Source organism: Xyrauchen texanus, chromosome 16, assembly GCF_025860055.1.
Source record: "Xyrauchen texanus isolate HMW12.3.18 chromosome 16, RBS_HiC_50CHRs, whole genome shotgun sequence".
NCBI lineage: Eukaryota > Metazoa > Chordata > Actinopteri > Cypriniformes > Catostomidae > Xyrauchen > Xyrauchen texanus.
Window position 1 is genome coordinate 13,751,435 of NC_068291.1, and position 15,517 is coordinate 13,766,951.

General features: G+C 34.5%; 2 protein-coding genes across 5 annotated transcripts in view; one reads left to right on the forward strand and one right to left on the reverse strand.

The window, feature by feature from the left end:
• Positions 1-4,346: 4,346 nt before the first annotated feature.
• isca2 (iron-sulfur cluster assembly 2) lies at positions 4,347-8,102 on the forward strand. The gene is made up of 4 exons (XM_052145882.1): positions 4,347-4,435; positions 4,903-5,053; positions 6,229-6,344; positions 6,800-8,102. The coding sequence occupies exons 1-4, from the start codon at positions 4,374-4,376 to the stop codon at positions 6,972-6,974; spliced, it is 504 nt and encodes a 167-aa protein (XP_052001842.1). The 5' UTR covers positions 4,347-4,373; the 3' UTR covers positions 6,975-8,102.
• A 618-nt stretch (positions 8,103-8,720) lies between these two features.
• The window catches only part of LOC127657359 (echinoderm microtubule-associated protein-like 5), a 167,683-nt gene continuing 160,886 nt past the window's right edge, over positions 8,721-15,517 (reverse strand). For all 4 annotated transcript variants that reach the window (XM_052146108.1, XM_052146105.1, XM_052146106.1 and 1 more), the window contains 3 exons: positions 14,507-14,666; positions 13,305-13,399; positions 8,721-11,541 (listed from right to left, as the gene is read on the reverse strand). In XM_052146108.1, coding sequence (XP_052002068.1) covers positions 11,505-11,541; positions 13,305-13,399; positions 14,507-14,666 — 292 coding nt within the window. In that variant the 3' untranslated portion in view covers positions 8,721-11,504. The remainder of the gene's footprint in view (positions 11,542-13,304; positions 13,400-14,506; positions 14,667-15,517) is intronic.

Consider the following 15,517-nt stretch of genomic DNA (forward strand, 5'->3'; position numbering starts at 1 on the left):
CAGCATGTATTCTGTAATCTGTAGTGGAATACATTTTAAAAGTAACCCACCCGACCCTGTCTGTTATTCAATTCTGACTAGTTATAATTATATTTTCAGATATTTAAATTGCCCTTACGCATAGTCGATCTGCTGTATTGTGACGTGCAATGACTCTTCATTACGCACAGCCCCTCATTTCCTGCTGGTAACCCATAGTGCTATCGAAGCTACTAAAGTAACTATCTGCTAACAGAAAGGTTAAATTGATGCTTGACAACTTAATAAACAATATCTTGATGCATTGACATATATGTTAAAAGTTCTCCAGTTAACTACATGTAGCAAATTGATTGTTATATGTTGCAGCACGGACCAATTTTAGTGTAAATGATTAATAAAGACAGACAACCACAAACAGTTCTTTTGAATGTATTATTAGGCAATCTATAAAAGTGTGAAACTGGGCAAATAAATTCAGGAAGCTGTGGTTTAATGCTGCAGAATTTAGGCACCCATGTTTTCTTATCTGTTAAAATCTTTAAACATAGTTAAATAAAAATACAGTCAATTGAAAGGAGAGAAGCCTCATTCAGTAATTTAAATAATCGATCATAATTGCTATTAAGCGGCTGTGAATTTTCAAGTTACTATAACTTCTGTATTAATACATAGCCTATATTAATTAATGGTACTAACTAAACCCATTTATTTAATTAATATATTAAACATGCACGTGTATAGTCCAATCCCATTATAGCCTATTGATGACAGTGTGTAACAGCAACACTGAGAGAAGGACTGCTGTGTTGGAGCGATGAGACAAGATCAATAAAGTGTGTTTCTAATAATTACATGCCCACATAGACATGCGATCTGCAATTGACGTTTGAGTTGATGTAGGGGTCCCTTCTGAGTTTATTTGGGAATGATGGCTGATACAAATAATTTTTACAAGTGCTACATCATCATTATTCCTTATTATTGTATTTTTATTCATTTTTTTAATCGCACAAATCTGGTTAAAATAAAGCAAACATGCAAGACTAACATTAAAAGATCAATTCTTTATCAGACAAAATGGTGGACGGCAAAAATATCCGAGGTAGGATTGTTTTTTTTTTTTTTTTTTAAGGCGGGGCATAGCAGAGAGGCGATTTACATAAGCATTTTAGATATCTATAAAGGAATTTTCACTCGTAAGGATTTTAATTCTTCACAGTCAGGTTAATAATTGCAGATATCTCAAAATAAAGATCAATTTGAGATATCCATAAATACATTATAAATATATTTAAATGAGAATTGACTAGTAATAATTTTAATTAAATATATCCCCTATTAAAAATGAAGTAGTCATAAATCCAATTCAAGATATCTACAACTCTATTTTGCCTAGTCATATCTTAGTTTCAGATATAAAAAATGTAATTAGGATATTTAAATATGCAGAATTGCAGATATCTGAATTCTGAATTATGACTTGTCAAAACCATATTAAAGTTATCTTTTATTAAGTTCTGACTAGTCATAATTCAATTACAGATATCTACAATTGATTTTATTCCTAGTAACATCTTAATTAGATATATCTTAAATTATAATTTGTACTAGTAATAAATCAATTGTAGATATCTGTATTTACACTTTCTATTAGGGAAAATAGTTTTCAATGCAGTTCTGTGGAAACAAATGACATCGTAGTTGCATCGTAGATATCTTAAATGTGAATTACTACTAGTCAAAAATGCGCAACAGATATCTGAAATTGTAGTTTTGACTAGTTATATTATAATTATGGATATTCAAAGCTGAATGTTAAAAGATAAAAGCGCATGTCATAATGGCAGTGAAAAAAGGCGGGTACATCCCGTTGCCAGATCTCTCAATTGGGAATGAATAAATAATACCAGATTATTTATAAAGTGAAGTAAAACCTCTCTCTGATTTTCGATTATATATTTTTTGTTGGATAATTTTACTATATTTATTATTATAATTTTTTACAATTTAGTAATCTTATGTCTTTAGAGGCAGATGTAACAGAAAATGTATAGATTTTAAACATCGACCAAACTCTCTTTAAGATGTTGGTTGTACAGTATTTTAAAATTATTTTGTGTCTATGAGAATTTAAGAATTGCAGACTTTAAGATCTGGCATCAGCACATACAGTAGGTTTGAATGAAACTTGAGTCTTAATCACAGTTAAATATGAACAAATTTATGTTTAAAAAAGAGTTTGTCACAACAGGCTCTCTTGACAGTATTTTCAAAATTTGGTGGAAAAAGTAGTAATTTTGCATAAAGTTTGTTTGTCATTTTAGTTAAGTCCTTTTTTACTATAAGTCTATGCATTCACATTCATATTCTTCTTTTGTTTTTGGCAATTCACATTCTTCATACATACTGTATCACCACCTACTGGGCAGGGAGGAGAATTTATGCTGGAAAAATTGACTACACATAATTATTATAATTAATATTAGATTTATTTTAACCAACATCAGTCCTGATCATAACTACCAAATATTCGTTCATATTCAGTATTTTAACCCTTTAAATGCCAGACACACACACACATACAATTTTAGCTGCATCATTTATTCAGTTGGCCTGCTGTGCTCTATAAGACACAAACAGAAAATAGGAAAAAAGCATGCGTTTGCTCCATAGGCTAAACATAAGAAAAATGGCGCCATCTGGTGGAAAATATAATTTTTTACATTTTGAAGCCAGGGCTCTGAACGAAAGCATAATATAATAGAATTCATGATTTTATGCTTTTTTAATTTTAATTTTTGTATTGAATATTCAAAACATACATTATACTTGCAGTGAATCCGCTCAACAACCACATCACACCAGTCATCCAACAGATTCCCATTCAGAGCGACACACAGAAGCATCCAGGGTCAATGCCCTGCTCAAGGGCATGTTGAAAACATTTTAAATAAATACTTTTACTAAAAGTATTAGTATATTATTAATTGACTGACCCGGTCACTCCAGATCTCCTAACAGTACTATTAATAGGGTCAATTTTAGATCAATGCTATGTATTTTCAGCCATTCTTGAACCTGAAACCAAACAGGCTGAGGGCAATACCAAAATAAATGGTCTATTGATTCTGTATCTTCGCAACAAAATCTGCAGAGCTTCGATGAATTTATGCCCCAAATATTCACCGTTTTGTTGGTGGCAAGAATTCTATATAATAATTTTAGCTAAACAAGCACGAAGTCTCGAATCTTGTGTGGTTTAATATATCAACTCATACTCCTTGTACTATGGAATCGGTACGTCAAAAAGCTCTTCCCACTTATTCTCCAATCTGTATGGCACAGTTGTCAACATCCTGGTCCTCAAATGAAACTGGTATACATTCCTATCTATGCTATTTTTATTCCTCCGCCAGTTTTGATCCTTTATATTCGGCAGACAGACCAGTTCTCTACCTCGTCATCCCGCTGCCACCCCTCATCCATTTGTGGGGTAATGCTGTAATCAATTGTTGTACTCTTGGATTGAGCAGACCTGCCCGTACTATTCTGATAACTTCTTGAAGAACATAACTTCAAGGAGTTATCAAACATTACAATTTAGAAAATCATTTAAGAACAAAATACCCTTTTCAAAAATCTTTCCCATAAATACAGGTATTTTATCAACCAGCACATTTGAGTTCAATCATATTATTTGTTGTAATATTTGTTCTGTCTTTTCAGCGGTATGAAATTGAAATTGTAGCCAGCTCTGTAATGCTGTGATACTTTGAAAAATCAATTAATTGAAAATGAGACACGGCAATCTGTCTCAAAGGCAAAAAGGCAATTTTTAAACGGTGGATGAGCTTTTCTTAGTAATCTACTCGAAAACCATTTAGGGTTAAAACGTTTGAATAAAGCTTTTAGAGAGAGGTTTAGTGCCTTTATATTATATGATTTTATGCTTTAATGGCACTGGGATCAAAATATTGCAGCCAATTGGTTTCAATGGGGACATTTTTGTCCTTAAGGTCCCAAAAAATACACCCAACACAAAAATAATCCAAAAATAAACAACTTTGGCTAAATGTATGCCTTTGGCATTAACACAGCCAAAATGATCGAAAAAACTAAAATTAAAAAATGTCCCGAAGGGTTAATTGGTAGAATTTAAGTGATGGTAGTATATTTTTAGATAAAGATATTGATGGCTAGATAGAAACTTTGGTACATTCACAGTGGATGTTTAGAGATTCTGGTCCATGCTGGCAGTAGGTGGCGGTAATGCACTGTTAAATTGCGATCGGCCATATAATAGAAGAAGAAGAAGAAGAAATAGAAGAAGACCCCCCTCCCCCCCTCTTTTCTTCCCTTATGCGCTTGCGCAATACACTCTGTTATAAAACATGTCATTCGCCAGAAGTCTTCTCACCAGCGTCTCGAAAACAGCTTCATTTCACCTTCTCAAGTATGTGTAAATTACCGAAATGATCCGAAAATGTCAACGAAATGTTGCCTTGTCTAATATAAAGCGGCATAGTTTGTTTTGGATAATGACGAATGCAAATAGCTTCAGAGCAATGTTGCTGTAGTTAGCTAGCTGCAGTTGACAACCTTTTAACTTTTACTGCCGAGAACTGTTTTTCAATGAATGTCGACTAAGAATTAATACGTAAAGTGAAAGAGTTGGTTATGTAATTGTATGTAAAAGTAATTAAATGACAAACAACCAAGCAGTTTATAATAACTCTTCTTTGCTATCTTCAAATCATCTCTTTAGTATTATACTTTAGTGTCATATTCCATTTGTTATTGAATATAATCATATTGATATTGACATGTGATGTGGATATCCACTCATTGGCCATATGTGAAGAATGATAAAGGGTACTGTTTGTATAATCGTTCTCTGACATGTTTACATTTGTTCTCCAGTGTGTCCTCAGTGAGAAGAACATGTCCAGCTCGTCTCATCTCACCCTCTACATCCACTGTGCTCTACAGCAGCACCTCTTTATCCACAGAGCAACAAAATACCTCCAGTCCATCTGATGACAGAATTGATCTCAGTGAATCCTGTGTCAAGGTCTGAGGACAGTCAGGCTGTGTTCTTAATAGCATACTTCCATACTACTTACTATTGCTGCAGTGTAGATTATGTTTAATGTGCACAGTATGCAAATTGTTTTAATACATGGAATTCCTGGATGACCTACATTTTCCAAAATACGCAGGTTACAACTGAACTTACTCTGTTGACTTACTGAGCTTATACAGCCACTTTTTTACATCTTTGTCTGAATACATTATTTTCTACACTAAATTTTATATAAAAAAAATGCAAAATAACTGTTTTTATTTCCAAGATGTGTATAACTTTCTTTCATCTGCTCAACACAAACAAAGATATTTAGAAGAATATTTCAGCTCTGTAGGTCCATGCATTGTATAGACCTACAGAGCTGAGATATTCTTCTAAAAATCTTAATTTGTGTTCAGAAGAAGAAAGAAAGTCATACACTTCTGGAATGGCATGAGAGTAAATGATGAGAGAATTTTCATTTTTGGGCAAATTCTCCCTAAAAAAAAAAAAAAGACATTTGATACCATTCAGTATGTAGTAAGATAGTATTTCATTCCAAACATAGTCTTTCTCTGGCTATATTTTAGAATGGAATACCAGCGTACTATATACAGTGCAAGATACACAGTATACTGCCTACTATTTTGTAATAGTATGTGAAACATTATGTAATGAAAAACATTTCAAACAGCTACACTGTTGTTTCATGACCTTATTGTGTTGCATGTTTATTTAAACAATTGGTTTATTTCTCTGAGATAAAAATGGGTATTATGCATTTTTATACTAATTATTGCCAACTCTTTACAGTCCCTTAAAGTAATGAATCTGGAAGATTCATATAAAATGCCCCAGTTAATTTAGCACACTGGAAATGGAAGGTGAAGTTGTGCACATTGCTTATTGGAATATACTGTATAAGTATTCAGAGGTGTGTGCCAAAATTGTAGGTCATTTAGGTGTGCTTCTGTATCCATAAAGAACATTTTAATCCTGTCTAAAGAATACATAATGCAGAAATAGTAAGAGTCCTATGGTAGTATGTTATTGCAAATATAGCTTTAGATACTTAAAAACAGTGATCACACTTTTTAGAGTTACAAATAATCTCATCACCCTGGGCAAAGGAATAAACTATAATCCTTGTATGATTGTGATATTTTTGGGTATTTCTGCAGAGGCTTACTGAGATTATGGATAAAGGAGAGTATCTGAGGATAACAGTTGAGGGAGGCGGTTGTTCAGGCTTCCAGTATAAATTCTCAGTGGATAATGTCAGAAACGAAGATGACAGGTAATGACAACAGTTAATGTGTATGCACTTTCCACAAATAGGATAAAAAAAATTGGACTTGAAAAATGAAATAAAATGTAGTTCTTTTTCAGCAAAGCACCAGTGAAAGGAGTTGCTTAATATTCAGAAATACTAAATATGACTAAATATTATTAAAGCTGTTTTAATTTTTCCAGGCCTGTTACCAGAATTTGAATCAGCCTGAACACTGTTGAAAAAAAAAAACACTGATTTGTGTGATTTAGTTTTTTTATAGTAATAAGGTATTTTTGTATTTTATTCAAACACCTTTAACTCTTCAAGTCTGGAGCATTTTCGGGCTGCTCTCTGCAATTTATCACACTGAAATTTAAAAGCTCGCCCTTTACACATACTGTGGACTAAGCCAAAAATGTCTAATTGTTTCAAATTTTGGTTGATCTCCTGCATTTATTTCTGCTTTGGTGCCTTTCCAGAGTGTTCGAAAGAAATGGTGTTGGGTTGATAATTGACCAGGACAGTCTGGAGTTTGTGAAAGGATCCACTGTTGACTTCAGTCAGGAGCTCATCCGTTCATCCTTTCAGGTGTTAAAGAACCCGCAGGCAGACCACGGCTGCTCATGTGGCTCATCCTTCTCCATTAAAGTCTGACGCTCAGCCTCTACATCACTTTAGTAGAATTTATTAGCCATATAACCATAAGTTGTTAAAGCATGTGTGGTTATATGCTTATTTAAGATCAATCAGAAGCATAATTTACAGTTTTGTTAATATGATGGGCCCTGATATATGATTAAACCATTGATTACAGCTACAGATGTCGCATGATGGAGGACAACGGAATTCAGAACCTACATCTGTATGTGTTGTATATAAAGAAGATTATAAATATATTTCTAATAAAGTTATGTCATGTACGTTGTTGCAGATATTTCAGAATTTTCATTTTCCATTGTGCAGATTGGCTGCTGAGACTCATATACTTTTATTTCTTGAATATTCTCAAGATCAGGTGTAGCTCATCTTATATCTGCTAATTTCATTACTGATAAAATTTAAATAATAAGAAATAAAATTGGAATTATGCAATCATCTGTCATCGCACCTCAGAAAACAGTTTCTCATAATTTTCCTCATGTGAAACTTCAATCCTTTGCTGTCATAGGTCATGAAGAGCTAACAAAACTTATCGAAACATCAAAAGCCACAACATGTTTGTTAGATCCAATACCAACTAAGCTCTTAAAAGACGTATTCCCTGTAATCTCATAACCTCTTCTTAATATTATTAACTCCTCGATATGATTAGGACATGTCTCAAGAGACTTTTAAATAGCAGTTATCAAACTGCTTAGTAAGAAGCCACAACTTGATCCTGGAGAACTTGCTAATTATAGACCGATTTAAAATCTCCAGTTCAAATCTCCAAAAATACTAGAAAATTTAGTGTCCTCCCAAATATGATAATTTCTACAGAGAAATAGTATATATGAACAATCAGGATTTAGGCCTCATCACAGTACAGAGACTGCACTTATCAGAGTTACAAATTACTTGCTCTTATCAGCTGATCGCAGCTGCATTTCTCTTCTAGTGCTTTTAGATCTTAGTGCTGCATTCGACATGATAGATCACGACATTCTCTAGAATAGGCTAGAGAAATATGTTGGCATTCATGGACTTGCATCAGTATGGTTTAGGTCCTACTTAGTAGACCGCTACCACTTTGTCTATGTAAATGAGGAATTGTCAAACCAAAAAAATCTACATAATATGCAGTTGTAGAACAAATACTAAACCGGAACAACTACATGTCACTTGTGTAATTTAATGTGTAATTTTCTCAAAATGTTTTAGTGTATGTGTAGTTATACTGTATATACGCATAACATGTTCATTAACATTTTTGCAAATGTATAAGAGAATGTGTTTATCTAAGATCCTGTAATTGGTCATTAATTTTTTGACCAGTTTTAATCAGCATTTTGCCTTCACATTCATTTTAAATGGTGTCAAACCACTTTTTTAAAGTACAAATATTTCCTGTTGTTTTTCAATAAATCTTAGATAATAAAAGCTACATGCATACATCAAAAAATCATTAACCCCCCAGCAAAATAATGTTTAAAATAGTAGTAATGCATGTCACACCGCAGGATGCCAACTTTCCAGAAGTATTTCATCTTCCTGAAAAACATTCATTTAAAGTGTTGCGGACATCACTTACTGAAACACGTGACAGTTCTTGAATTTAAACAAATTAATGTGTGATATGTGTATATATATATATATATATATATATATGTATGTATGTGTGTGTGTGCACATATTGTTTTATTATTAAATTTGTCTTTTAATAAACATTTCACAAAAATATACAAAAGAATGTCTTTACAAATGATATTTACATTGATAAGAAAATGAACATATGCATTAAACATCTCTTTCAATGAGAATGACACACTGAAAGATTTCATGCATCGACAATTCGTAAAAAAAAACAAAACACTTTGATTCCAAATCAGAATGAAATGTAATTTCATCAAGGCTTCAGCAGCTAGATGAACAGTGATTCGGAATAAGACAGAATAGAAACAAACTTTTTTAATTCATTTTCTGAGGAATTGCATTAATGTTTTTTTCTTTTAAACTTGATCTCAGACAAGAAACACTTAGCATACAATTCATACCTACACACACAAACAGACATCTCAAGTTTACTAATACAGCTAAAGTTGCTACATATGTGGTTAGGAGTGTCATCTATGGTTAGGGGGACTGAGGTTTAATGATTGAATACCACGTTCAAGATTCAACGTTAAAAGACCACTGGACTACCACAGTGAGCAGGTCAAGTATACAGTGCATAGAATGCTTTGGCATGCTGACATCCGAGAATATAACACATGTGTTACATTCAGGGAGAAGGCCACAGGAGATCTATGAATCTTCAAAAAGAACCAACAAACCAAACCAGCAGATAAACAAATCCAACAAAAATCAGGTTATCATACAAAATGGGAACCTCCAACAAAAACAGCACACCTAAATGAACAAACAACACCATACGGGTAGTTTAAGGCTAATCGTACTTAGCTTGCTACAAGTTCTTTGTCATTTGGAAGAAAATCTAAGAAACTATGATACAGAAAGTCTCCAAAATAAAAGACATACTAGAACTTGTAACAAGATTTTTTAGTTTTTTTTAAATTAGGGGGTAAACACATACACATCTGACAAGTTCATTTAAGAGTTTTGTCTTGGGAAACTTCAACAAGTTTCAAAAACGGTTTCAGGTATGGGTATTGACTGCTTCCAGCGCATTAAGGCTTTGTTTACACTGCACACAAATCCGATTCGTTTTTTTAATCTGATCTACAGGACTGACTGTCCACACATTCATTTCATAAGTGAAGAAATCTGATCCATTTGTTCAGTGTGCTCAATATCCGGAGTATCTACATTGGCTAAAAAAGTAATGATGTAAATGTGATAGTAGCTATCAGTGTTGAAAGAGAGGACAGAAAAGAGTTCAGAGTTCAAATGCCTCTGTCATTTTACACATTCATACTTGAATTTCATAATGAGTGAGCGGAAATGAGTGTATTGTGACCAGTGTTATAGTAATCCACTTCAAATGACTATTCTCTAAAATTGTAATCAGATTACTTTACTAATTTCTTTACTTATAATTTATTTTCTAAAAACACTTTTCCGTCTATATTTCATTCTTGTTCATTGATACAATTCATGACTCATCACCACACATTTCTCCATCATAATGACTTGTTATGGGGCCATAATTCATGTATTCCACATAAATAATATACCAGAAATCAGTATAACCCTAAATTGACTTAAATTAAGTCTCATTGTGCATCTCACACAACGGAGACTCTCAGCATGTGGAAGCTTAAGCTACTCTCCGCGATCCACGCACAACTTACCACACGCCCCATTGAGAGCGAGAACCATTAATCACGACCACAATGAGGTTACCCCATGTGACTCTACCCTCCCTAGCAACCGGGCCAATTTGGTTGCTTAGGAGACCTGTGACTCTACCCTCCATAGCACCCCGGACTCTAGGAGTGGTAGTCAGAGTCAATACTCACTGAGCTACCCAGGCCCCACTATTTAAAAAATAATTTTTAGAATTGTTTTGAATGAATGGCATTTTTGACATTATTGACCCAAATATGAAAAACATAAAAGTGGGGGACTGAGTAGCTCATTGGTAAAGATGCTGACTACCACCCCTGGAGTTCACAAGTTTGAATCCAGGGTGTGCTGAGTGACTCCAATCAGGTCTCCTAAGCATCCAAATTGGCCGGTTATTAGGGAGGGTAGAGTCACATGGGGTAACCTCCTCGTGATCGCTATAATGTGGTTCGCTCTCGGTGGGGCACGTGGCTTCTTGTGCGTGGATGCCGCGGAGCATAGCGTGAATCTTCCACACACGCTATATCTCCGTAGTAATGCGCACAACAAGCCACATGATAAGATGCGTGGGTTGACGGTCTCAGACACGGAGGCAGCTATGAGGCGTTACTATGCCACCACGAGGACTAAGAGCAAATTGGGAATTGGACATTCCAAATTTGGAGAAAAAGAGAAGAAACAAAACAAAAACAAATGTAAATAAATTAACTGAAAGTCAGTAAATGTAATCTGATTACAAGAATTTAACAAAAAGTATTTAGATTACAGTAACAAATTACTTTGTAACTGGATTACACTGATTAAGACATGGCTCCGGACAATATTGTGCACATTTTTATGCCGTTATATAGGTGCCACAGCCCGAATAACCAAAAAAAAAAAAAAACCTTGATGATGAATTCGGTCACATTTCACACCACATATGGATCTGGTTTGGATAAGGTTTGTAAACATTGAGTTGATATATATATACATATATATTTATTTATTTATTTAGTTGTTTATTTACTACAAACAACTAATTGGACTGGAGTCGGATATGGCAAAAAAGCATTTAAAAAAAATAAAATAAAGATATTTGCCGTATTTTGATCACAGTCTGAACAAAGCCTAGGATGCCTGCACTTGGTCATGAATAAGACAGATGTTTGAAGACTGCTATCTGATGTTCCTCACTCCATGCAGTCAGCTCGGCTCATGATGGTTTTGATGCATAGGAGACGAGAAGACTGCTTGCCCTCAATGAGGAGTGTGGACACATCGCCACACAAATAGGCTGATTGGAGAAAAAAGTACAAGCAGAAAGTGGGTCATTTTTTAATCTGATTACAAATATAATGTAAAAACAATATACATCTTTAAAAAAAATCTAATGTAAAACAAACTTGCCATGTTCATAGAAATGTAATATTTGTGTCCATGTTGGTTGCATAAATATTTTTTAAAAACATTTATTGCATTTTCTACAAACATTTTTATGACTTTAAAAATGTCAAGAAGTGTAACATCACATAAAAGGAATTCAAATACTTTCATTGCACCTTATAAATGCACAACTTTTTGTTTTCTTTACAAATAAGAGTTTTCAAAGAGTTACATGCGATTTCTTCACAAGTCATGAGTGTCTAAAGGGGTCCTCTCTGTTTGTGTTTTGACAACAGAATGGCTACATTAATTTTAATTACACCACCTGACTTTGATCTGGTGGACAAGTTTCTCAAATATTACTGGTATTTTAAAACAAATTTGTTTCACTGATTATTTAAAAAAAGAATAATAATAATAACAACAAAATATTCCAAACTACTTTTAATTTTTTTTTTTTTAGCTATTAATGAGACTTTATTTATTTATTTCTCTCCGGACGGTTACACATTTAGACAATGTTTTTTCTTCTTCTAATTTTCTACCCTTTTACTCCCCAATTTGGAATGCCCAATTCCCACTACTTAGTAGGTCCTCATGGTGGCCCGGTTACTTACCTCAATCCGGGTGGCGGAGGACAAGTCTCAGTCGCCTCCACTTCTGAGACGTCAATCCATGCATCTTATCACGTGGCTCATTGTGCATCTCACACAACGGAGACTCTCAGCATGTGGAAGCTTAAGCTACTCTCCGCAATCCACGCACAACTTACAACACACCCCATTGAGAGCGAGAACCATTAATCACGACCACAATGAGGTTACCCCATGTGACTCTACCCTCCCTAGCACCCTGGACTCTAGGAGTGGTAGTCAGCATCAGTACTCACTGAGCTACACAGGCCCCACTATTTTTTTTTTTTTTTACTTTAATGAATTAGAACTCAGAAATTGAAAGCATGTTTATCATTGCTGAGGTGTATTCAATTAATTGTTTTGAATGAATGCCATTTTTGACATTATTGACCCAAATATGAAAAACATTACTAACAAGAATGTTTCCAATGGCTCTGTTCTAAAACCTTGTGAGGTGCTATCCAGAGATAAAGATTCCGAAAGGTAGAGAGTAACATTATTTTGCCTTATAAGAAACCTTGTTTTGGCCAGATTCTAAGGCAACATCGTTTGTATTCTTTGCTGAGAAGGAAATTATATAGTGCATTGAAACATTGCTTGCAGCTTTCTCCATTTATATACAGCTCCTTAGAAAGAAATAATTCAGGATGGTGATTATACTGAAATAAATTCCCTCAAGACTGAATTGTGAGTCGTGTTTCTCGTGAGATTCATGCGAGGAGCACTATTTGAGAGGCACACATACTTGCTGTCCATGAAATCAGTTAGGATCTACTGTCTATATAAGCTGTAGACAGAAAGGCAGCGCACTATGTTTTTGGAACAGATGACTTAAATAACTGTACAAGAGTCAATAGATCAAAACGGAATATTTTTGGGGTAAAACTACAATGATGAACTGGATCCAGAAATTATAACAAAGAGAATGCAAATGCTGACAGCATTGTCACAATATGCTGATTTAAAAAAGGAAAAAGGAAATATTCAAATGATATGAAACCACATCAGTTAAAACGGCAGAGTTTAACAGAATACACACCTTCTATCGTCTCCTCCGGCACTGACAACATATCGATCCCCACTGGTGAAGCGGATGTTGGTCAGGTGGGCAGAGTGGCCCAGAAAACGCATGGTGTTTGGCCTGAGGACACAAATTCTAATGATACAATTTGCTATTTTATCCTGAAGGAAGCAGGAATATGTATGAAGAGGGTACATTTTTTACTTTTTAATAACGTTTTTAAAATCCTAGTTGTTCAGTTGTGGGAATGTGTTGAGCTGTGTTGGTAGAAATCCATTATACAGAAGTTATAAACCTTAAACTGTGTCACATTCAGCTGTTTTTATTGGCTCATGTCACATGCTTTTTTCCTAAGCATTCAGTAAATACAATATGCAGAACTAGTAAGAGTCCCGTTCCGTTTTGGAACAATAAAAGCACAGTGGCTATAGTGAAATAGCTTAATGGATAATTCACTCAAAAATGAAAATTCTCTCATTATTTACTCACCCTATAGCCATCCCAGATGTGTATGACTTTCTTTCTTCTGCTGAACACAAACAAAGATTTTTCGAAGAATATTTCAGCTCTGTAGGTCCATAAAATGCAGGTGAATGGTGGCCAGAAATTCCAAAATACATATAAAAACAGCCTAAAATTAATCCATGCGACTCCATGCAGTTAAATCCATATCATCAGAAGTGATATGATGGGTGTGGGTGAGAAACAGAGCAACATTTAAGTCCTTTTTACTATAAATATAATCTAAATATAAATGATCCTCCCTGCCCAGTAGGTGGTGATATGCACAAAAAAATACAAATCACCAAAAACAATGAAGAACGTGAAAGTGGAAATTTTGAGTAAAAAATAACTTAAATATTGATCCGTTTCTCACCCACACTTATATAACTTCGGAAGATATGGATTTAAACACTGGAGACATATGGATTCATTTTTTGTTTCCTTTATGTGATTTTTGGAGCTACAAAGTTCTGATCACCAAACACATGCATTGTGTGGACCTACAGAGCTGAAATATTCTTCTAAAAATCTTTGTTTGTGTTCAGCAGAAGAAGGAAAGTCATACACATCTGGGATGGCATAAGGGTGAGTAACGGTTATTTGTCAAATGCACAACATATTGTTAACAATTGACAGTTGGTCAGTATATATTTTCAAACTTTCAAAACCAAAAACCTAAAGAAACCCCATAAAATTATTATAGAGAAATGCAGTATACTTACAAATTTCTCTGGGCATGGAAAGTCGAACAGCTTTACCATTCCAAAGTCGTCGCCTGTGACAATGTTGATGCCGGAGTGCGAGACACACGCGCAGGTGACATCTGCTTTATCTGTGTTCCTGGACCAGATTCCCATCACCTCATCCCCAAGGACACTACAGACACACACAAAAACTTCAGCACTAGAGTAACATTACATTAAATATTTATACAGTATAGACATTTGAAGTCAGACGTTTACATACACTTAGGTTTAAGTCATTAAAACAAATTTTTTAACCATTCCACAGATTTATTATTAGAGTTTTGGCAAGTCATTTAGGAAATCTACTTAGTGTATGACACAAGTAATTTTCCAACAATTGTTTACAGAGAGATTTTTTCACTTTTAATTGACAATCACAATTCCAGTGGGGCAGAAGTTTACATACACTAAGTTTACAGTGCATTTAAGCAGCTTGGAAAATTCCAGAAAATTATGTCAAGCCTTTAGACAATTAGCCAATTAGCTTCTGATAGGAGATGTACCTGTGGATGTATTTTAAGGCCTTCCTTCAATCTCAGTGCCTCTTTGCTTGACATCATGGGAAAATCAAAAGAAATCACACAAGACCTCAGAAAAAACAATTGTGGATCTCCACAATCTGGTTCGTCCTATAGGGAGCAATTTCCTGAAGGTACCATGTTCATCTGTACAAACAATAGTACGCAAGTATAAACACCATGGGCCCATGCAGCCATCAAACCGCTCAGGAAGGAGATGCATTCTGTCTCCTAGAGATGAACGTAGTTTGGTGCGAAAAGTGCAAATCAATCACAGAACAACAGCAAAGACCCTTGTGAAGATGATGGAGGAAACAGGTAGACAAGTATCTATATCTACAGTCAAACAAGTCCTATATTGAAATAACCTGAAATGCTGCTCAGCAAGGAAGTAGCCACTGCTCCAAAACTGCCATAAAAAAGCCAGACTATAGTTTACAAATGCACATGGAGACGAAATGTC